This window comes from Temnothorax longispinosus, chromosome 8 (genome assembly GCF_030848805.1).
Source record: "Temnothorax longispinosus isolate EJ_2023e chromosome 8, Tlon_JGU_v1, whole genome shotgun sequence".
Lineage (NCBI taxonomy): Eukaryota > Metazoa > Arthropoda > Insecta > Hymenoptera > Formicidae > Temnothorax > Temnothorax longispinosus.
Window position 1 is genome coordinate 1108151 of NC_092365.1, and position 25445 is coordinate 1133595.

The 25445-nt window shown below is 41.2% G+C and overlaps 1 protein-coding gene across 1 annotated transcript in view; it reads left to right on the forward strand.

Annotated features, from left to right (window-relative positions):
- LOC139818466 (uncharacterized) overlaps positions 1–25445 on the forward strand; it is a 182514-nt gene that overhangs the window by 85389 nt on the left and 71680 nt on the right. The window contains exon 3 of the mRNA XM_071787209.1: positions 22538–22743. Within this exon, the coding sequence (XP_071643310.1) occupies positions 22538–22743 (206 nt within the window). The remainder of the gene's footprint in view (positions 1–22537; positions 22744–25445) is intronic.

Genomic DNA, 25445 nt, shown 5'->3' on the forward strand with positions numbered 1-25445 from the left:
CCCGACGAACAAATCTCATGTGGAAACTAGGGTACACAGCGCTATCCTCAGCTTAATCCGTCGTTCCATATTACGAGTAGTTGTCTATTATGTATAATGATTCCAATTCTTGTCACGGTAACTTTGCAAATTTTATTATGCAAGATTGAAGAACGGAATTATGATTTCCAAACTGCCGCGCAGAATTGCAACACTCGAGATTCCGAAGTATTCTTAATACAAACATATAAATGTATTCACGTAAGAGTCTTCTTTAGAAATTGTTGGAATTTAATTAAGACAAAAAAATGTATGAAAATAGTATGTGTGAACGTTCGAGACTATTAAGAACGAGATCTTTAACGTTTAAGAGATCGTTATCTCCTCTTAGGCATTGAGACATGTTGCTTTTTCGTCCGAGCGGGATATGGAAGCGCTAAACTCATTAGAAAGTTCCTTCATTACCACACCGACCGACGTGTAACGCGGAAGCTCTTAATCCGGAGCGGCAAGTAAAAACGGCGGAGCCCTCGCGCGAGTTGCACACGATATCGCTGATGTTATTACGTTCGATATTACCGCGAAATTGCGCCCGTACTGTAAACTTATTAATCTCGCGGTATATACGAACAACGAAAGCAGTTCGCAGTCGGCGAAAGCACTGACATGATCAATGCGATCTAATTAAACCACTGTCACGCGGCTTGATTACATCTAGGTTTAATTAGATCTAGCAGTTACGCCGCTCTGTGTTGCACCAAGAGATTCCATCGATTATGTCGCGGGCGGGTTTATATACGTTCGTATTCCGTCATGCGTTTCTTTGCCGGGAGAGCATAATAAATCAACGTTTTAACAAACCCCGTCCCCCCTCTTCCCCCGACGTGATTAATTTATGTTTCGCATTTAATGAACATACCCGATATAATTATACGCAAACATTTGGAAATTGGTACACCGATTCGAGTGATGTCCGATGGATTGGGATCAAATTCCCCTATATTATCATTTATGCACAAGTGCAAATATTAATGCGTTCATGAGTTTGAATGTACATACATTTTCCATATAACGATTAATATTAAAAAGGAAAAAAAATTGTCACGCATCGAATTGAAGTTACCTCGCTACAATATCTCTCTGTCACATCTATTATACACATCTATATTTTACTACTCTATTATATTTATACTTGTACTATCATGTCGGCATGCTAATTGGTAATCTTGTTGCTAATTCGCGTGGACGTTGATCCGGCGAGCTCTCGCGCGAAAGGGTTAAATTACTCGCGGCAGGACAGATGACGGTAATTCAGCAGTCTCGACTTAAGGGCTTACGAGATGCGGCAAGGCGTCAATTATGGGCAACCATTTTTGACCGAGATGCAGGGAAACGCGTATTATACCAGATCGAATTAAATTACCGAGCGCGACTACACGTTACACGCTCTCGTTCTCTCTCTCCCTCCCTCTCTCCCTCCCTTTCTCTACCTCTCTCTCCTATGAAGCAGGATTCGTTACAGGCGCCCCTTAATTGCCTCATCAGGCGAGTTTGCAAAGTATGGATACTGTGGCGCGCACCTATGCTGCGTATTAACTACCGCATACGCCTAATTCTCAGGCACGCACATGAGATACATGTATATATATAAAATAGGTATATACATGTATCTCATATATATGTGTATGTACCTTAGGGCAAAGTCGCGACAACGGCCGAACATCATCTGCCGCGAACAACCATGAACTTCATTTCGCATATCCGACAATATTGCGTGCACGGTGTGCATGCAACTCCCACGCCGTATAATTTCTAACATCGTTCTGGCCCGCGGGATACCATACCGATTATATTATACCCGCCGGTACGTTTGTACTCCCCCGACAGTACAGTCGCGGTACAGCCCGCGTAAATCATCCGCCTCTAATTTTTGAGAGGGATTAATATCGCGATGCCGCGCGCACTTGGGGTTAATAGCGCGATGTTTGCGCTGCCTCACTCTGGCCACTCTCATCAACCCTCAAAGTAACAGGATCTCGTTTAACCGGCACGGTAGCTCCCAGATTTTCCTAAATCTTTTACGTTGCTATAAGAGAAAAGGAATTGACGTCTTATTATGAAGAAATCTAATTCTATTAATTATTATAAAAAATACAACAGGATATAATAGTAGAAACAAACTTGATTTTTTCAATCGTCTTAAAAAGCAAAATCATTTAATAATTTTAAAATGTGTTTTATTGTTGTTAGAACGATTAAACGTTAGAAAGAATAAATCATATCTGTATTGTGATACATAAACATTTATAATAAATAATAAGTCTTGCTCTGCAATCGTATTTTAAAGAAATCGATTCAATAATTCTGTCCTGTGACAGAACGTTCAGTCGGAAATAACAAACTTGATAATAGAATGTTAATTATTCAGTCGAGATGAAAGTTTTTCCTTCGCGCATGCAATTCACCCGTTGACTACACCGTGTTATTAAACGTAATCGATCCTCGCTACAGCACCACAACGAATGCTGTCCGGCTCTCGACTGTTATAAATAATTCATACCGCGGCGCATTTGTTGTTCGGTTATACCGTTACATTAGTCGATCCGCCGTAATTGCTCGCGGCGAACTATCCCCGTTCTAGCGCCCTCGATCGAAGTTCTAATTAATCCGGCAGCCAAGTTCGAAACACGATCGGCGATCGCGTCCGCCCTTTAATTGGTCACCCAAGTAGGTCTCCCGTTCTCGCAGGCGCGCGCTATGCAGCGGGCAACGAACGGTGCATCCAACCGCTCGTCTCTTACACATGCACTCTCTCTCTTTCTCTCTCACTCTCTCCGTATAGTCGGCAAGCACGAGGTATGTTTCGCCTGTGTATATCGAAACTGGCTTCGAACTTGGGCTCGCTTCGTCGAGACGTTGTTGCATCGCGCTCGGACGTAAATCAGCAACGTCTAATTTCCTATCCACGTCGTGTCTGTAGAGAGAGAGAGCGAGAGCGAGAGAGGGACGGTTTTTGCACCGATTCAATTGCACTGCTGCTTCGAGGCACGTACGCACGTATTAGAGCCGACTCCGGACGTAAATCACCAACGTCTAATTTCCTAAGGATAACGGAATACGCTGTAAATGCCCCACCCCCCGGTAAAAGGGCTAACGGTCGACCGGAAATTCCCCGCGAATGCGACCGGTTCGGAAAGCGAATGTGTACTGCAGTTGATCGAAGTTGCGGCGTTTAGAAATGCAGCAGCCTTCTCCCTATATACAGATAGAAATCCGGTCAAACTGTAGATTGGTTCTTAGATATTTGTACGATTATTTAATGGAAATCCAATAACATATATATCAGCGCTGATATTATTTTTTCATTCACGTATCTGTGACGTTAAACTGTTACAGCCAGGATTTTGTTAACCTGACCGTTAATTGAGTCCCTCAATGCAAACCATCCATAATAATGAAATAAATATTAATTAATAGCGAGTAATATATCAAATATGCTTTTATGACGACTCTTACTAAATTACAGAATTATTGATACATATTCATTCAATAAATATTGAACTTTGTACAATGTTATAACCGTAAAGGAAGTAAACGAGATTCGATATTATCGTTGGAAAATTACTGGCAAAATTCATTATTTGATCGCAAAATTATTACTTTATTTTATTCATTTCCGTGATGATAGTTATTCCATTTGATCAAACACAATTTTTTTTCAGCATAATTAAAAAATGTGTTTAGCGGGATTATGTATGTACATCACAGGGTTAACGTTCTCTTCCGTTGAGACATGAAAAAAGATGATCGATGCAGCACCCACTCACATACATACACATATACGAGGAAGGAAAAATCGATCACGCGGGGAAGACCCATAAGACATGCGATAAAGACGGAGCTGTCTCTTCATTAAAAGCTCGGTAATCGATACGGTGAACTCGCATCTCTCGCTGTCGGGGCGATTTCTCATTTATCAGAGGCCAGCTATAGATTCCTCGGCCAGATCATCGTGCAAAATCCTTCTCGCCGAGGTGGGATCGATTGCAAGGTAGACAAGAATTTCTCACCGGACCGATCGCTTCGTACCCGGGAGCTGACTCCTAAGGAAAGGATAATCCGTATCCCGCAGGATGAGGCTCACCCTAGCTCGGCTTAAGCGCCAAGCTTGCAGGAAGATCTGAGAGTAAAAAGAAAAAGAAGATAACGGATATGCGATGTGAGAAAGAAGAGTGCCGAAGCGAGTGAGAGGAAGCCGAGACGCGAAAGGAAAGTGAGGAAAGACAGTGGTGGGTCAGACAGTGGGGCTGAGGATAAACAGTGAGTCTAGTCCGACGGAAACAAAAGGAGGAATAGGAAAACACGGATAGAAAGGAATGAAGTGAAGGCGGGAATAGGGGCTAGGGATTTGGGATTGAAGGGAATGCAGGCGAGAAAAGGCAGCGGGTGGTGGTGGTGGTGGTGGTTCGAAGGTGGAAGACGACACCGCGGGTGGTCGGCTAGGGAGTCGCTGCCGTGATTCAGCTTGGTTTCGTGTACCAGGTTAAGACGATGATATCCGGCCGTGGAGAACAGCCGGCAAAGTTTCTCTCGAAACTTTTATGATACATCGCGCGCGGCCGGGAAAACTCCGTAATTAAAACTGGCGTGTAAGCGTGACCAGCGTAACGAAAGAACGAATGGTGTCGTAACGGTGGTTACGTGTGTAACGACGAGATGATAGCGACCAGCCAATTTGAACTCATTCGTCGCGACATGGAGAACACACGGTTCGATAAGTGTCTGTTAATTGATATGTCACGTTAATGCCAATTAAAGATTACCGAGAGAGTCTATCTTTTCCACGCGCGCCACGCCCATCGAATAAATTTTATAATAAAATTAAAACCCAGTATTTTTTTATAATTATCTCTCTTTTAATAAATATACTATATTTTCGCCTTTTCCTCGCCTTTATTTGCCTATTTTCAATATCTAAACGTTAAAAGAAATATTAAAATATTAGCTACTGCTTGTAACTTCATGAGTTTTTTGTAAATGCAATTTGCAAAGTAGATACACGGTTTTAATATTCTTCACCGGTTTTTATATACTTAAATTAGTAGATAATAATTTATCTATATTTTTAAATATATATCTAGATTTGTTCTCAAAATATCTAGGGAGATTCTCCTCTTCTACTTATGTACACAAAGACACTCTGTCTATTAGTGTACCGCGTCCTCAATCTGACTCAATGTGAAGAATTATTGCAAAGCGTTTTACATGAACACTTTCCACTCGCAAGATTTTTCCACTTTCGATAACGGTGTGCCAGGACTTTTTCGCAGATTTTTACTTAACGAATTCGAACGACTGGTGCTGAGGACGATAAAATTTCGCAGCGTCGAGTCAAAAGACAGACGGTGCGATTTGCACGAAAGGACGGGAGGCCGACAGAGGGGGAGATGAATTCTCAGGGCGGACTCTACATTCCCTTCGTAACGCGGTGATTCATCCGGATTTCTCGGAATCATCGGGATTGAATACGACGATGGGCGCGAGCGAACCTACGGACGGGGAAGGGGGATGATCTCGCGACGACGAAGAATCCGAGAGAGAGCTGGGGAGCAGTTCGCGCGTTAGTTCTGGAGCGCAGAGCTAATATTTGAAGTTCCTGAAATAGTTACACGCTCGGTCGCGTAATGAGCTCCGGCGGCGCTCCCGAATAATCATTCCTCGCGAGAGAGCGAACGGTCGCGGCGCGAATCTCCGCGCAAGTTCTCCGCGATTCGACATCGCGTGATCTCGTGCGGTGGAGGAACACGAGTTCCAGGGAGACCCTCGCGAGAGACGAAGACGGAAAGTTCAATAAGCTCGTCCCCACGGGCAGAGGCGGCAAGAGAGGAAGAGCTTCTATCCGTCGGATGCATTCTCGTGCAACGACATCCGATAGACGAGCGATGTTACGAGCTGTGCATCGTCGTCGTCATTGTCGTCGTCGTAGTCGTTGTCGTTGTCGTGGTGCCGTCCGTCTACCGCCTCTCGCGACGCTCGCTTCATCGTGATTCACCGGCTATACATTAGTCCTCGGGATTTCGGGACGATGTTACCGAGAGTTGACACGGACGTCTCATTGATTTCGCGATCTCCGGAATACTCCGCGCGTCCGTTATAACGTCCCAGTCACGAATTATGCATTAGATCTCGACTGCCGGCTCCTTCGAAGGAGATAAAGGAGCAGTTTTCGAGGAAACGTCAGAGAGACGAGAGCGACTCGCTGAGCAGAACTAATGAATCCCGCGAACCATTTATTGCAAATATCTGTTCGGAAATATACATCGGAAAAAACACATTATTGATATACCTTTGTTTATAAAGAATTGATTTTTCATATCTATGTTTGTTCGTAAATCAATTAGAGCGTTCATTATTTTGCCAAACTTTCCTCTGATGATGAAAATGAAATAAATGAAAACATGATCGAAATATAAACAAACTATAAGGTTCATTTTAACATAAAAATATAAAAAAAGTTTAATACATGTTATTTTTAATTAATTTACATTGAATTGATATTGCCTTTATTAACGTATATCGTTATTGATTTAAATAGATAAACTTGTTTTATTTTAAAAAAGATTATCATCTTATAATATAAATTTTGGTTTTCGATGCGAAATTATGCGATTCTATGGGAATCGTGCCGCGGACGTGACGTACCCGAGAATCAAACGTCGTCATGTAACTCTGACGAGGGGGGTTACAGCCGGTGCTTAATTAAAATATTAACTCTCGGCGATCCACGGGCCACACACAAAGCTTAAAGGCATGCAGGTGGCTTTAAGCTCGGGGGACAGCGATAGCTCGACTCGAATCGAACTGTACGAATGTGAAGAGCGGCGGCGAGAAACGGGGCGAGGACAAGTTCCGACCAAATTGTAATCCGGTGATCCCCACCTGTACAGCCAATCCCGCGGCCGAACTTCGACGGCAACTCCGGACATAACTCCGGGAGAAACTTCCCGGAGTCCCGGAAACGGGATTAAGAGGCGCAACGTGAAAGCTCATCGCCTCGCCAAAGGAATCGCGCCGGTCTTCGTCGGGCGTTGCTTATTAACTTGCAGCGGAACTCATTTATTTCGCCCTAGCTACTTCGCCTATTAGTGCTCATAACTGGTCCTGATTTCCACGCGAGCGGGATGTATACGTACGCGAGCGCTTGACGGAAGAGAGTTTGCATGTCGTTCTTCGAGAAAATTCGCCGCGACAGGTAGATTAGTTTTGCGTCATACAGAGCGTTACGTCGGGATACGTTCCGATAACGTGTTCTATATAAGAAATTCGAGGAATTTGAGGTATATTAAGCCAAATCTGAGCCAAATATGCTGTTTTTTTTACAATGGCGTAGCAGCTTATTCTTAAGCTATCCCAGCAAATAATTTATTATTAATTTATTGCTTTGACTTATGTATATGCTGTTTTTTTACCATGGCGTGGCAGCTTAATCTTAAGCTATCCAGCCCTTCGTAACTTTTTAATAGCTGGAGCAAAAACATTACTTTTAAAAGCAAAAATTAGCAAATAATTAGCAAATTAATTCCATATAAAATTTTTTGTGTTCTGATAATTTGGCTTAGATATCTTAATATACCTTATATAGGAATTCGTCTTTCTCCGAGATTCTAATAAGTTCTTTATCTCGTTCATCTGCATTTTATTTTAAATATACAGACTATTAAAATCTCTGTATAATTAGCTGTCGATAATAAATAGAAGAACCAATATCTTGATAAGCGTGACTATCACATAGTTAGACGAACTCTCAATGAACCATATCCTAATTCCGCTGTTTAAATTGCTCAATTTTATTGAGCTGTGTTCAGCAGAAAATGTAGTTTAGTAATTCTACTTAATGATTCTTTATTACGTTTAGTTTCTACATTTATAAATCCAATGAAAAACTAAAAGCAGAAACCAATCATATTAAAAAATCACTAACCGCATTAAACTGCTTTTTCTGCTGAATGCAGTCATTATCTTGTTTTATTCAGGCAACATTAAAATCCGATTCAATTGAGAGGTAGTTTCTATCGAAAGAGTTGGAAATTTAGCATTAACAAATTATCTCATTTTTGTTATGCCTAAAATCCAAAAACTGGAATATTTCGGAAATCTTGTTTTTTCTTCAAAATTTTCAAGTAGGTTCAGTAGGTACCTTTCTCATCTATCAGCGACGTCCATAAACACTCCATTCGAGATACATCATTAATATACCGGCGAAGATGCATTCAGCGTCAGATTGAAGACGATGAATTAATCTCGCGAGCGTTCAACTTACTTTGCGCATAAAGTATCGGTGGTTTCCGAGTACCAAAGCGTCGGGGGTTGCATTCCTAATCGCCACCCCGTCACAGGCGCCACTTCTGGGACCGGATGAGCCGGCGCCGGATTCCCTTAGGAAGGGCGCGAATGGAAATTGAATCATATTATCAGTCTCAGCACGCCCGTCTGCCTGCTCCTGGTTTCTCTTCGCAAGATAGAGGCGAGCAAGAGGAAAGAGAAGGGATAAACAGATAGATAGATAGATAGATAGATAGAGAAAGAGCGAGATAGAGAGAGATAGAGAGCGTGATGGGACTCGTATGTCGTGTCTCGTTATTCCCGTTACCAGACCGCGCGCACCACGTAGACGCGATGTTCATTACGGGAAGTGTACGGTGTTTCAGGACGTCTTGAGGCTACGGCTCTCTCCTATCTTCTAGCAAACGCGCGTATCGTCTCCTCGCTTTGTCGTACGTTAAATTTACATCTAATGTGACGAGATTTCACAGAGTAATTTCTCACTATGTGCCGCTTCGAGTGGCTTCGCCGAATTTCGATTATTCGCTGTTATCAGCGTCAATAAACCGGATTAATTATACTTTAAATACCTTTTAGAATTCGAATTGAAACTCCTCGTTATATCGCACGATCTATTTCGAGGAAACTTACTCTCTTAAACTATTTCTTTTTAAAATATTAAATTAATGTGCTACTTTCTTCATTTTTTTCAAAATTGTTTGTTAATGGTAATAGTATTGCTTTAATAGCCGATAAACGATTCTTGTAAAATAATGTATCATTATTCACGATGTAAATGATAGATATTGCTTTCACTATTCGATTGATTATTCGTATAGCTACTTCCATTATTATTATCATTATTATTATTATTATTATTATTATTATTATTATTATTATTATTATTATTATTATTATTATTATTACGTTTCGCAAATAGTAGGATTTATCTGCACATGCACTCGAGGAAAAACTTTTCACGTAAGCGTAATAAGCGTGACTTTTGGTCGTTTTTTTCTCTCGCTTTCTCTCTCCTTCTTTTTCTTTGCCTCCCGTGTGTCTGACTCATGCTCCATTTTCCACTCGTACCGGATATATTCCGCCTTCGTACCACCGCACCGTCTCGCTCGACGTCTAAGTTCTCGTACGCCAGCGGCGGCGCAGTCTCCTGCAAATTTTGTAGGAAAGCTCTCGGCGGTTTGTGTACACATCTCCCGGATTTAACTCAGGACGTACTCGGAGGACTCGGACAGACGCAGACGTGGCGAAGCGGAAATCCGCGGCGCAGCCACGATTGCGAGCATCGCGCTCACGATAACTGTTATCGCACCTTATGACGAAGAAACCGAATGCAACGACGATGTCGACGACAAAGACGATAACGAACGATGCGCAGCTGACACTCGTGGTTTCGTCAGCGGGATTCCACGTGAACGCGCAAATGTGATTGAAGCCTGGCGAAGCTTCGGCAAGGATGGGGTCCCGCGGGTTACAGACTGTTATTATACCAATATTATTGAGGAGAATGTAGTTTCTATGAAACCACAAATCATATATTATTATTTGTTCGCCTTTAGAATCGAACGAATAAGAGAGGGAGCTGGATATTTATTCAAGAGGTCGAAATGTTCATATACCATAAAAATAGATATTTTTCGAGCATTTCTAGATCGCCAAATTATTTTGTAACAGCGAAACCACTTATTATAGTCCTGCTTATTATAGTTAATTCTTGAGAAAGTAGATGGAAATTATCGTTGTCTACCACAACAATTCTACAAATATTGTATCGATCAATTGTTATTGGAGCAATCTCAGCTATTTTAGTTACAATGTACGAATTATTTATGTCTAGAAAATAAACGTGATTCGTATCAAAGTGCGTTTATTTAGAAAAGATGTCCTTGGTCTCCCGCAATTCTGCTTTTCTCTAAGAAGTTACTTTTTTTTAATGACATTAAATTTTGGAAAAGAACGCGGGGCTGAAATATTCCATCGGTATACTCCGACGGTATTGTGTCGAACATAAAAAAGTTCCATCAATCTTCTCGCGTCGGGGAATCGAACCTTCTCGTTTCCACCTTATCAGCAGCTCTCCTTCTCTCTTCTTAGATCCCGTGGAACACATGGGCGTCGTTCTTGTTTCCGTGGTGATACCATAGCGCACCGTTCGTTCCGAAATCCTTCCGACTTCGATGCGATCTTCGCATTGTCCTGTGTGCGAAGCTCGCCTCGTAAAAGCCGAGGACGGCCGTCACCGTCGGATCGACGTCGGATGAGCGACAATATCCGGCGAGATATCCGAATCGAACCGACTCGCGCGTCGCATCGAAACGAATCCGGAGAAGTGAACGCGAATTCCTGCAAGAACTGCAATTTACCATGTGTCGTGCGATTTTTTTATACATAGGTACGCCATGTGAAAAAGAATGGAAAAAGCAACGAGAGCCGAATGCGAAAAATTTCCAGGAATGTGCTAAACGTATTTTATTCCAAACGAAGGGTAACATCTTGACAAGGAAACTATGTTATTCGTTCGAGTTTCCCGTGACCGCAAGGTTGTATTCAGCTATACCCAAGCTATTTTGCGTTATCAATTAGTTGAGAGTTACATGGATATATTGAGTCCTAACTTTGCTTAAAGCTCAAAGCGACCAAAACGGTAATAGTAAACGACGAAACCTAAACTGGCGCAATTGAATGGCTTACGGAAATGTTTATTCGTGCACTTCGCGTACTCGCTTTAATCCTATTGCTAAGTTATAATTATTTTTTAGTAATTTAGTAATTTCTCTCATCAACATGCCCGACAATATTTATATAAATCTGAAACATCAAAGAATCGATGTTAAAGGATTAATTGTATAAAGATAAGATATATCTACAATTTTAACGAGAGAGTATAACCAACATTGTTTCACGAATTTTAGAATAACGAGAGCTGAAATAACAAAACACCCTGTATTCCGTAGACTTGACGCTGCTTTATTTATGCTACCAAATTGAAAAATATCGGCTACCATCGTTAGGAAGATGCAGATGCAGGAGCGCGATAAATCGACATTTAGCCACTGCGACCGCGGGAACGACAGCGCCGAAAATCCACGCGGCTTTATTAACTTCGAACAATGCTCGGGCAGACGGTAATTTTGTCGAGCGTGTAACAGATAGCCGGTGCGCATTAAACACCCGTGAATTTGTGATTAATGTGCGACACAGGACGGTGTCACAATATGTCAAGAAAAAGGAAACTTGACAGCGAAGATCAATCTATATTAAAGTCGAATACGCATGGGCAACGTATTTACTAATCAATCCTTGTTTATTTGCTACATTTTTAATAAATTAAATGTAACCAAAGAGTAACATGCAGGTATCTAAAATATAAAATCGATATAAAATTTATTTGTATAACAATCATGCCTATACCAATTACATGTTCGTATAGACAAAGGAAAGCTTTCAAGTTGATATCGTAAAAAAACCGTAAAAAAGTCAATGGACCATTACGCTTCGATGTACAGCCGTATGTTTGTCGGGTTAATTGCAATGAAATTTTGTTTAATTAGCGAGCTCGTCTACCTCACCACTCACAACTCATTGTTTACCATGCGCCCATGTGCATGCGGCCTAACGCGAGACACTAATGCCCGACGGATTATTACCGCGCGATAAATTACAGTTGTTCTGTGCCGCGCGACGCGATGGCTTCCCTTTAACGTACGGCCAACATTGCGCGATTTAATGGCTATCCGATTTCAGCGTCGCGCACGAGCATTCCGCTTATTTATTCGCGCTGGCGACATTGTTCCTCTTACTCGGCGAATCTTGAATCAGGATTTTCGGGAGAAAAGAATAAAAAAACCCTGTTCCGCTGGAATATAAAAGGCCCCTAGCATGCTCGACGATCTGTCCCCCTCGAGAAATCGTTTTCCACGAACTAATGTCTGATTTTACGAATAAAAAATAAGCGACTGCTTTATTTTAAATTACAGTTACGAATGTTAATTGAAAAGTATATAGCGTGATAATTGTGGGACTCCTTGATGAAAAAACGAAAATGAGATCTCGATTTGCGATATAATGTATTATTAATTCTGACGATTACTGTTGTTCAAGCAATGGAGCTAACTCTATAGAGCGACTTTGACTACTTCCGGTGTCAGAATCATGTTGAGCAAAAAGTTAGTGAGACTTATCGATTAGAGTTTCGGTAGCTTCGGTAACTTTTCCGACAAATTGTCGGCGAGAAGAATTAATGACGCCGCCAGCGCGGTGCGGAAACGCGAGACAATAAAGCGATGCAGAACTTTGTTTGATGTATAAATAATGGAGGATAGATCCAATTACTTGTTACAGGAACTGTAATAAAGTAACGTGGTATATATATAAGAGATATCGTAAAATTTATAACTCATGTTGTAAGATTTAAACACGCGCGTCTTTCTACAGTCGCGATTTCCGCCGATCCTTTTGCGGATCTACTTCAAAGAGCGAATATTTTAATTCAATATAGCTTGAAATGGTTCTTATATTTTTTATCTTATCTTTTTTTTCTTATAATTTTTATCACAAAGGGAAATTGAGAGGAGTGCTCGTTTTGTTACATCGGATAAATTTCCATCTCTCTGAAAGTTGGAACATCGTTAAGTATCGATGTTCCAATTTGTATACCGTACACAACTTCTATCTTTTTTTTTTAACGATAGGCAAAGTTTTTATCGCGCAGCCACTTTCGACATGTCCGCTCGTTAATTACCGGGAGGATACCCCGCGCACGCTCGCTACACACAGCCCCGTGAGTTTTCCTTCTTGGCACCGGGGTCGGCTACGTGTACCGTTGATGTACGGTGGATTACGTGGCAAACGATAAATTACGGTCGCCGAGGGACGGCTTTCGCGATGGTGCCGCCGATGAAACGAAAGGCGGCGGCGCACGAGCCAGGCAACGGACGCAGTGCGTGGTGCACGGTGCACGGTCGAAACAAGTCAGTCGCGCGTGTCTCGGCCCGAGCGAAAATGTCACGGGAGCGCGTTAATCTCATCCCTGGCGTATAATTCAATTCCGGTTTAACCTTGTTATCCGGCGGCTACGTTTGCTCGTTAAACACGACAGGAACGAGTTCGCGGCTTACGAAACGAATCATAAACACGCGCGCCTGGCTCTTCGAATCACTCACGCTCGCTCCGAAGGGACGAAGGGGAAATGTATCTTTTTTTCCCAGCCTGCCTGACGCATGAAATTTTATTCGTTATAAATTTTATTCATTTCACGCGAAAAGCCAGCCACATCAGTTTGTTTCAATTAGAACGGCACGTCGGAAAATGACACGGCTTTTGGATAAAGGATGCGAGAGAAATATAAATCGATGCACACATGATCAGCGAGAAATACTTTAAGTAATTATTTTTGTTAAATATTTCAGATTAAATCTGATAACTACCTTGTTATTAATATTCCATGAGAAAGTATAATTAAAATTAATAATGAGAAAACATTTTTGAAGTAACCAACAAAAAATTAACTCATTTTTTAATTTACACTTGTATTTTGAACAAAAATATGATTGAAGCTATGCACTTAGAATGGATTAAAACAACACCCATTGTTCACGCTGCGGTTAAATGTGTTCTCTTCCTTGCGGTGAATATGAAAATTCAATTACATTACCTTATACAGAACTATTTCACCGGATTTACTGGCACATTCATTCTGCCTTCCGCACAGAGAACGTTGGAAAAAACGTTGGAATCACCGTCATTCGCATATTGAAGCATCGCAAATGTGATTGCGAACGACGTTGAACGAGAAGCGGCGACGACAACGACGATGACGACAATGAGACCCCGAGAAAGCGGCGCGGGATGGGTTTATCAAAAACTTCGATCACTGGCAAATGGGATCGCTTGGAATGGAAGCGTTTGTATACAACGACACACGACGAAGAGGGAAATGAGACAGAGAGAATACAGACGAAGATAGAGAGAAAGAGAGAGAGGGGGAGGGAGGGAGAGAGGGAGGGAATCTTGAGCAGAGAAACTGCAATGCAACGACCGCTGAAACTTTTAGCAATCTATCTTAGAAACTCACCCCTTCACGGATCTTCGGCTCTACGTGTTTCTGCAGGGTATATCAGAAAGTGTAGGATATATTCTGCGGGAAAAAGATTTAGAATCGTTCTCGCCTTAGGGAAAATTAGATTAGAAGTCATAACTTGCGGCAGTTTCTTAATTTACCATAATTATAGCTAAAAAATTAAGTGTCTCATTAAATATCTGAGTAATCGATGTCTGGTTGAAGCTAACCGGAGGATAAAGTAATGATCTATACTCACGCAGTGTAGAAGTTTTTAATTTTACCTATAGAAATTCTCATGTAGTTTATAATATTAACTAAACTCTGTTAATTGAGTCCGAGGGGGAAAAGTTGTTTAAAAATTGTATGCTGTTTGCCGAGCGTTCTGTACACATGTTACTTTTTCGGTGAACCGTGTATGTGAAAATAAACGGCCTACTCACGCGTTGATACAACGGGGGACCCCTCGCCAGTTCCCTGCATAGATTTTAATTATGCGACCACGTCGACCGCGTTTCAACCACGTTGACAGAGTAAATACGGCAGGCTTAAAACTTCATGGATCGTCATTCGTTGATGCAAGCACTGATTACGGTTGTCGCGAAAGCCCTTTGCAAAGCACGTGAATTGATTAAAAATTTCTCGCATAAAGATCTAATTTCTGGTGATATTTGTTTAAAAGAAACATTTTTTAATTGTCACAGTGCGGCATAAGAATGATTTAAAATGTGTGAAAATCGAAGTAGCAAAGGGAGTATAAACGATTTGTAAGCATTAACAATAATAAACTGAGGAACGCAATGGAATGCAATTCTTACGCAAATATGATTCGAGATTAAATTTTCTTACTCGCCCAGGTTATACTTTCTTTGCTAACGGTGAAATCACGTTTACGGATGTAATACATTAAGGAATCACGAGTAATATTAAAGAACTAAACATTTTTTCTGCAACAGCGCAATAATTTCCGCAGAGAGACATTCATGGGTACCGTATTGTATCTCAGATATTGCAAAAATTTCACAATATCCTATTTTAATTTCCGCGAAAGCTCGAATCTATAGATCAATCTAAATGCAGAACACTTTATTTTCCGCGTCAAGATACGCGATTGCGGTGGAATACCTATTGATATTTTTCTTCTTGACAGGTCGAACGATATTCGATATTCGAGAAGTTCGCGCATCGGCCTCGGGTATATGGATATTAAAAATGCACTCGAGTAAAATTACAAGATTCGACGTCGAAGGATTTAAGAAACTTTGATCGCAGGCTATCGAGCGGACGAGTCAACTTTCGCATTATCGAAATTAAATCATGAACTTTAAATAGTATGTTCTAACGGCCGAAGGCGCGAGAGTTATCTCGAAGAAAATTCGTCGGTGCATGCTCGAAAGCACGAGATCAAAAGCGCAATTTTGCTCGGAGGCGAAACAAGTTCTCCTTTTACGTCCGCGGAAACAGTCCGACTCGATGGCCAATAAAGGCTACGTCGAACTTTCATAGACCTGTAACGCCAATGAAAGTTGCGACGTAAATATGATTTAACGCTGGCGAGGGTCGTGGCTTCTATCTTTGGGCAGGAATCCTTTGGCGGAGAAATATCGTATACCGTGATTAATCAAATATGCTAATGATGTAATTTCAAATTCAGCTTTTTGGACGAAGCAATTCATTGAAATAAAGTGACGAATTTATTGAAATGCCGAAATGTGAAACCAGAAAATGAGAGAAGTAAATAAAATAAAAAGTAGATATGTGAATATGAGATGCATAATAAATTAAAAATATATATACTTTAGCTCTCAAATGACAAATTACCCGATTGCCAATCGCGCGGTAAAATTACAGGGTAGGTATCTTTCTGCAATTGCTATCACCATCTCGACGATGCGATAAAAATCTGATAACGGTTTTCTGAAAGCTATTAACGTGGTTGCGGTTTTCATCTTCGGATTCTTCTAACCGGATTCGTGTGACTAAGGACGTAGTTACCAACCGCTGACCTGACCGTAGCAGATGGGAGATAAAAAAAGGCGGTTAATCCGCTCTAAGCTCTTTCGATTTTCCGCGGTAATAACAACAGGTTAAACTCACCGTCATCAGTTCGCGGCTGGCGAGGGATAGAAACCATAATACAAACCAGCGGCGAACCGCGTCGTGAGTTTAGTATCGCTACTAAGACTATAAAGCTACTGGTGAGCTTTCAGGTAAAAAAAGTTTTCTTTCTTTCTCTCTCTGTCTCGAAGCGGAAAAAACATAAACTATCAGAGGTAGAGAAAGTGTCAAAGAGACCACCTATTTTCGCTTTTTTTTACTAGTAGCGAGAAATAAATTGGCGGAAACGTGTATTCGAAAATAGGGGAGCTGTATCACAAGGAAAGAGAGGAAGGAAAAAGTGCATCGGAGAAAGGGAAATGCGCGGGTCAACGTTTTTCCGCGGCAATCTCGTTAAGGAGCCTCTGGAGCCTTGTTTCTTTCCGATCGCGGTACAAACAGGATTACGTAAATCCGATTTACTAATTAAGCGCGCCTGGCTAGTTCCTCATTAAGGTGTACTTTAATGGCACCTCGACGCTTCTCGGCCGTTATGCGCCGTTGATTTTATTTCTCGCTGTAAACGATACCACTTGCTTCTTAGAAAAATTTTTATGAGCCTGTGAAATATATATATGTTATATACGTGCTACAGTTATTGCACCAGCTCACTTAATAGCGAACGGTTACGAGAAGAAAGGAAATTAATAGACGAAAATGTGTTGGGCGCGCGATAAATTACGGAGAAAATGAGCGTTGTAATATTTCAGTCGTTTACAACAACTTGACTCGCCGAAATTGCCTCAAATTTATTACATAACTTATAATTTGTTTATAAAATGCACATGACTATTCTATGAAAGGTGAAAAATACGCGCGCTGCTTGTTTTTCTATGTTAATCAGAAAGAAATGCTGTAACTTCATTATAACGGTTTTATAAAAGTGCCGAGAAAAATAAGGCTACTGCCGTAGCATAGATACTTCAAAAGAAAATAGGCGAGGGGAATTAAAAAGATACGTTCCTGCTGCAGCAGCATATTTGAGTTAAACGCCTCATTTATGATCCAAGTTTGCGCGATGGCGGATAATAACTACCTAATGTACTTTGAGATAACGCAACCCTCGAGGGCAACTAAGGGTTCTGTTTCGCATTCGCGTATATGCGTTCCAAGCCATTATGGTATACACGACGCTCATCGTACACTTCGCGGGCGAAAAAAGAAAATTTTATCGTTAATGGATCAAATGAAGGATGGCGATAGCGGTAACAAAGAATCCCGGTAGAGAACAGAAAAGTACCAGTTTCATCCCTTGCATTATGATACGAGAGGAGATTATATATTTCATTGGCCGCGGTTGACGAGAAGTAGGCCAGCTTTATTCTACCACGTTCTTCTTACGCCGGCAAAATTGCCTCGGGCTCGATCAAAGCGGGGAAAAGTAAAGAGCCGAACTTCTGTAAAAGGCGCTTTACCTTTTTATATACAGATCGCGGCGTAATATCCACGAAATAACGCTAGCGGTTGCGACGTACGAAGAGAGTTCCGCGAGATTTACGAGCGCGCGGGTAAAATTTTCGCGAACTGTTAAATATCGCGGCGCGGAGTCAAGTCCGTTTTCGTGAAACGCGCTTCAGGACGAGAAATGTACGTCCGATATCTTTCTCGAGATAACCCAGAGATTTCCCGTATTTCTAGGTCAATCAACAAAATTCCTCCGAGTGCAACGGAATAGAATCGTGCGAAATCTACAATAAGGGCGGCAGGAAAAACATTTTCCGGGCGGAACCCTTTTCGTGCGCGCCATCCTAAAAAGGACATTTACGTTTACATCTACTTCAAAGAGCAGCTCTTCCACAAAATTGCGAGAGGCCCCCCCAGTCAAGCGAGCGGCGCGCCCTGCTGCATCGACTTGCTACGGGGAGTCGCGTTTGCATAATCCGGAGACAAAGGGAAACACGCTGAAGTGGCCGTCGTGTCTCCGCGCGCGAAAGGCACGTAAAGCGCTTTTATTTATCCAATCCCTCTCCCTCATCCCCCTTAGAGAAAGGGCGTGCAATCTTTGGGAGGTAATGAGGTTTCGACTGGTGGCGAGCTAGCCGGAAGTCGTTTCTCTCCCCGAATCAGGCTGCTACGGAGCTTTCGCGCGCGCCGGACAGAAATTGGTTGCGGGCAACGGCTGGCAATCGGAAAAACGAGCGCCCGCAATCAGGACCCCGTGGAATTCGGTTGAGTTGCCACGGCGTTTTCTCGCGCGGTTAACGAGCGGTGATTATGAGCAAGGAGATGAAGGGGCGAATGAGCTTGTTATTCGTTGCCGACGCGACTTGTTATGCGCCGCGTACGTGAACGTATATTTCCGAGAGGTTTACCTGATACACATAATGCTCCAATAAAAATCTCTAAAATAATTTGTCCCACTTAAAATCAGTTAAAATATCTAGGCAATAGACATATATTGTACATAAGTTACGAAGGAGATTAATTATTCTGAGTTCTATACAATTAGCTTTTAATGCACAGATACTTTTACTTGGATTCGAGTGGATATCGCTTTTTCAGAATTTTATTTGAAGATTCATTTATTAAAGAAAGAATATTTGATGCGAAATGCATTATAAAGTATTCGTCAAAGATGCAATACATGGTGCACCTAAATATTTAATGAAATGAATAAATTTATTAAAATATATCTTATTCACACATGTATGCGCGGCTATATGTTTTCAAAATCAGAGCAACAACATGTAGATAAAACGATGATGCGAAATACACAGAAATGCTTCTGCTGTCAGAAATATCATTTCTCTTTGCTGAGCGAAGAGGAAGGAAAGATCGTATCGGCAAACGCTTTTGATTTCGCGCAATATTTTTGCTTCGCGGATGAGAAATCGCAAATCTAGACATTCACGGCAGAATGTATGCCTTGTTTAGAGATAAATTTCATGCGAATGGGAAAACGGACGCGAGACGAGGGTTGTCAGCAAAGGCGAAACAGTAGCCGAGACATTCGATTTCAATTCACAAGAGGAGTCTTGCATGACTTGAATGGAATCCGGCAGAGATCAGACACTCGAAAAGGAAACGCTTGAAAGACCCGCACAGTTTGAAAGACTTAGCTTTAACGTTCGCGATGAGCAAGAAATATTTCCGCCATCGCGTCCAGAATGCAGACGGAACCCGACGGCAATATGAGGTGACTTTGATCGAGACAATTGGACAAATTCCTTTGCGTAATGTGCTGTCTTTGTCGTGGGAGTAACGAATAGCGGAGGGAAAGGATGGGATTTATGGCAACTGCGCGACTGAGAACGCGGATAGCGAACTGTCGTCGCACTGGAGCGCATTTTAAGGAAGCTTTTGTCCCGCGGCTTTCTCTTTTGCTGACTTCATTTTCACGAAAGCGGGAGATCTTCGCAAAGAACGATCATAAAAAGTGCCCGCTCGATAAATTTCAGGTAGCCTAAATGTGTATAATATTTGTAGCTTAATATGTTAAAGATTGCCGTCGAGTCTTATATTCTTTTGGTGCTTTTACGAAGAGCGGGAAATATTTGTGATTAAACATAATTGTAAATTTGAAATAAAATTAAGTTGAGAAATTAAATTAAATCTGATTATCATTCAAATTATTATCCAAATTATATCACCGAAGTTTTCATTTTGCAATAACGATCACACGTGCATTGCGCGCGATTAAAATTCTCCTCGGCTGAAACGTATTGTAACTAAAATCGATGACTCCGTACACTTTTGGCACCTTTCTTCTCGCCCGTCCCATTGCATCGAAACAGTTTTCAATACACCAGGTGCCGTTGATAAATGGCACGGAAACGTTCGCGATGCAGTCTCAACTATGAGATGTCAAACTCCATTGGCAAGTTAACGACTCGGTCGTTGTAACGACGGAAATTGACGACGCGCGGATGAGAGATATCGAGAGAGAGAGAGAGAGAGAGAGAGAGAAAGAGAGAGAGAGAAAGAGAGAAAGCGCAGTGACGGGGAGGCGCATTCGAAAACGCGTCGCGAAACGCAAACCGCGCCATCGGAAGCAGCTGCGAGTGACACCAACGGTTAGGTCAGTCCCGTCGAACGTCAGTATACTGTTCCGTATATTGCGAGTCTGTATACATGTACATCAGTTATATCGAACTGGAGATAAGCTTTCCCTAACTGAAATTCTACGGTCCTTATAAAAAATATTAATTCATAACGTCCTCAACAGAAATAATTGAACAATTAATGAATCGCAAACAATATTTCAAAACATTTTAACACGTAGATCCATAAGTCGCTTGAGGTGGCTTTGGAAAACTTCGTACGACTTTCTTACTTGAGATACATTAAGATCTTTTTTCTACCGCGTCGAGATCACACGCACACACGTGATCATAAAACGCGAGAGATCGGCTCGCTCTTTGAAACCTTAATCCGCAAGCCGAAATTCGCGAGTCATTAAATATTAACACGCGCGACTGTAAATTACGGCTACTGACCGGAGGAGCAAATGCGGAAAGTAAGCGAGGTCTCTCGACATTCCACTCGATGGATCTTTAACGACAACGGCCGCCACACTTAATCCCAACACGCCTCGTGATCGTCGCCTCGCTTTCCCATGCGCGACCGACTCCGCTCGACCTTCCAAATTAACCCGATACCTGCTGCAGTATATGAGCCATCCACCAGAATTTATGTATATCCGGTCGTTGGCGGTCTAGCGTAGAGTAAATAAATTTTCTCACCACGTACGATTGACGTTTCCGTACAGCCGAACAAATTCGCCATACTACTTCAATACAGCTCATTGTAATTCACAAGCCACTTGGACTAAATTGTCGATAATGATTTACTAGTAACGATGGCATTATGTGATTGTTACGTAAATGAATTAAGAGAAACGATGTGTAATTATTCGTATGAATATGCAGCGTATTCTCAAATGACGCGATTGATGAATTAATCATTATATGCAACTAGATGGGATAATTACATCCTAAGGTAAATATCTCATTTTTAATATTGCAAGAAAATGTGGTCATATTTTTCAAATCTTTGAAGGCACTTTTAGTATAATATATATATTCTTTATGTATTAAACATATTCAATTCTTAACATTTTTAATAATCATTTTTGTTGATAATTGATATGCAGCATCAAGTCTCAATTTCAATAAATAAACGACTATCGAACATTAAAACTATAATGTAAAATTTATCTGCTTTTGGTTTGAAAATCGTTATTTTTAAATATATGTAAGTCGAGCTTGTTTTATGCAAAAGAGAAAAGTCAATGGCTAAAAAAACGAGCAAATAATGACTTGATCGACATTTGATATCGATTTATCACTGCGCATCTATCACTGAATATGTTACATAACTCGTGTTTCTCTCCTCTTGTATTACATTAATTACGCATTATCTTCTTGCTGCAGATACTACCTGTAATTATTACACTTTTTTCACCTTTCGATTAAACTTGAAAATTGTAATCCAGTCGAGAAACGTAGTTCTGCAATATTGCAATATAACTCTATGCAAGTTTTACTACCTGTCTATACGCAGCTAAGTCCATTTATTTCGAGTTTTGGAGGAAACTTCTGGATCGCGTTTACCTCGACCCCGCCGCACGAACGTCTAACCCTTCCGGTAACCACGTATTTATTCCCATGCTTAACACACGCCACCCTTTTACCATCCGTGCCTGCTCTCGGCTGACAAACGCGGACGGTAATTGCGAAGCGACTGTGGATTCCAAACGTCGTCTCTCGTGCACGTGGATTAACGAAATGAAAATCCCGAAAATGGCGCAAACTGTGCGCCACGCGAGATCGACAGCCCTATACTCGTGATCAAGAATTATAACGAACTCAGGAATACGATTCGTGAGAGCTGGATTACTCGTCGTTCTCAATTACGTAATCCGTATATTAGAAAGTACATGATGTTGTTGCGAAAATCACTAATTGAAAGAAAGAGAAGTTTGGAAACAAAAAAATCTGTGAAGATTTATTACTGCTAACTTGCTTTACAATGCTTTAGCACGCATAACATTCGTAACGTCTAATATATATGTTCATTCATCGTGATATCAAATTAAACTTTATATTCTTATTTGTGTTTCAGCGGGCAGCGATATCAAAGTGGAGTTTAAGATGCCAAAAGAGGCTGTGGTGGGTTCCTCGATCGAGGTGAGGTGCGAATGGCGATTACTGGGTGGAAGTAACCTTTACTCAGTTAAATGGTACAAGGATGACCACGAGTTCTTCCGATATCTGCCGGATAGCAGTCAGAGGACCCAGATATTCCCCCGGCCTGGTGTAAAAGTCGAGGTACGTTCCTTAATCTCTGTTTGCTTGTTGAAATTCCTGTACTATTAAGTTGTATCGTTAATTTATGTAATACTTGATCTAGCACAATTTGATACAAGATACATGATTAAAATATCCTTATGCATCTTGTAATGTTTGTTGTGCGTAGAGATTTTTTAAAAAGATAATGAAAATATATGGTAAATCAAGTAGGATAAAGATCATAGCGAGGAACGTTAATTAATGATCGTGGAAGATTAGCTGTGGTTCGATTCTTCCGCCTTCTCCCTAATTATCAGAGCATCCTCGTAATTCTCTCGTATGGCACCACCGGAAGTGGAACAAGTGATATCCCATCACCAACCTAGCGAAACGTTCATCACTATTCACGCGTTTCGTGGTCGGAAACATCCTCCCCCTTCCGTCGTTTCACGATGCAAGCGAGATTCCTTAAAGCGCCGCGCGGAAACTCAGCACCCTGTCTGTCGGTTTCTTTCGCCGACTGTACGTGGGATTCGATGCAATCAATCTTCTCCCTTCGCTCCCTCCTTTCGTACTTCCTCGTGTCCCTCATTCGCCCCAGCTCCAGTATCGGGACATGAAAAGCTCTAGAGCACGCGAACCTTCGATAAGACGAACGAAAGAAGGAGAGAACCGGGTGGAGCTACCGACGTGTCTGAATCCGTACACAAGTTTCCGCGATTCTGATCGGCGACGCGACCGTGAGCAGACGCAGACGGCACCATCACGTCCCGATGTAATTCATCTTCCCAGAGCTGGCTGGCTGGCTGGACGGCCGGCCGACCGGCAAAACGTGCCGGGCAGCGTATCCAGACGCGTTCTTGCGCTGGTACAAATGAGGCGCGAGTTCATCCCGCGGCCGCCACTATTGCCGCGATACTACATCATCTTTCCCCACAAGCTCCCCAGTGCAAGTTGTCAGTCGCCGGGATCTCCTCCGGGGGTCGGTAAAAGGAAAGCGGAGTTACCGAACTCAATGAATAATCTTTCGTATTATATTATATCGATGAGAGTCGCGTCGGATATAACCGAGTCGGATCGGTCATGCATTGATGAAAAGGATCGATATGTACAAAAACGAGGAAACCAACGTCATCAAACTTGAGGTGAAAGCAATTAGAATGAAAGGAAGATCCTAGATCTATACACGTGAGATATAATCGGAGAAAGAGAGAGAGAGAGAGAGAGAGAGAGAGAGAGAGAGAGAGAAATTGATATCAGAATAAAAAGAGATTGTATTCCAGAAAATATTTTTCAGTAAATTGTTGTTTAAATCCGGATTTTTATACCCGATATGATATTTTCTTTCTCTTATTTTTAATTTGTAGAATAATATTGGCTATTCCAAGATATTGCAGCACAGTACATTTATTACATTGATATTTATAATTAATTTCAATATTGATTTATAATTAAACCATGACTTGAGATTGTATTAAATCGAATTAAATGGAACTCGCGTTGCTGTAAATGAGGCGAGAATTTATCATTTTCCTGCAATAGGCTGTCAACAGTGTGATATCTTTATATAAAATTCATTAAAGAGAAGTGAGATTGCAGTTTGTTGAATGGACCTTTATGTGGCGTTGATAGTATCGCATTAGACGCAGTCAAATCGATAACAGCAAGTGTATGAAAAAAAAATAATATTAAGATAATAGATATTAGTTTTTGCAACATTGTATTAAATTATATATTAAATAAAATGAGAATATACACGAGCATTTTTTTATACGTTTATAACCAATATTAATTTTATTGCCTTGTTTGGTCTGATCATAGTATGACCATTTCTACTTATTCCCTTGGGGTTGGCGAAATGTTCGGTCGTTTCTACTTACATCCCGTCTGATTATAACAGGTCTTTACTACTTGTAATTGCGTACGAGCGTTAAAAATTTGAATTAAATTTGCAAACAGCTGGACAATTACAAAATTAAAAGAACCTCAATTAGAACCTCCAGAAGTCCAGAAATGTGATAATTTATATTTCAACGGTGTCTCTAAAACGAAGGCAGTATTTAAAAGTGTTCTTTCACATATTTGTAAGCGGCGACATCGATTTAATGTTTAATTTATACCCCGCAAAAAGTTTAAAGAGGCTAGTCTATATTTTAGAGATATATCGATTGTGAATTAATCCGCGTACGTAATGTAAAATTCAATCACCATTGTATAATTACGACAGTTTCTATCAACGACGATTAAACACACGAACATACTCGATAGAATCGGTCCCGATCGCGGTACATTTGCCGCATCCTTTTGTCGATGGAGAGACAGGAGCTTGTACGCTGAATCTGAGGATACGTCATTTTCTCTGGAATCCTCGATATCCTGATGTGGATTCGCCTGTCGGCATTCTCCGTTAGAAACGAGATCTCACTATAGAGTGAAAGAGAGAGAGAGAGAGAGAGAGAGAGAGAGAGAGAACGCAGAAAGACGTTGAATAACGTATCGACGCGATAATGGATATTTCCTGCGTACACGTAGAATTATGTTTTACTTCAGTAAAGCACTTTTGATTTATCTATTTGCTTACTACGGCATGTATCAAACGTGCATATCGCACAGGTTACTCTGTTTTCAGGATGTTTACAAAAATTCGCGGAAGCCAGAGCTCTGTAAAATTACTAAATGCAAATTGAAAATTATCTGATATCAAGTCTGAAAGCAAATATGAAAAATTTATCTTTAAGATA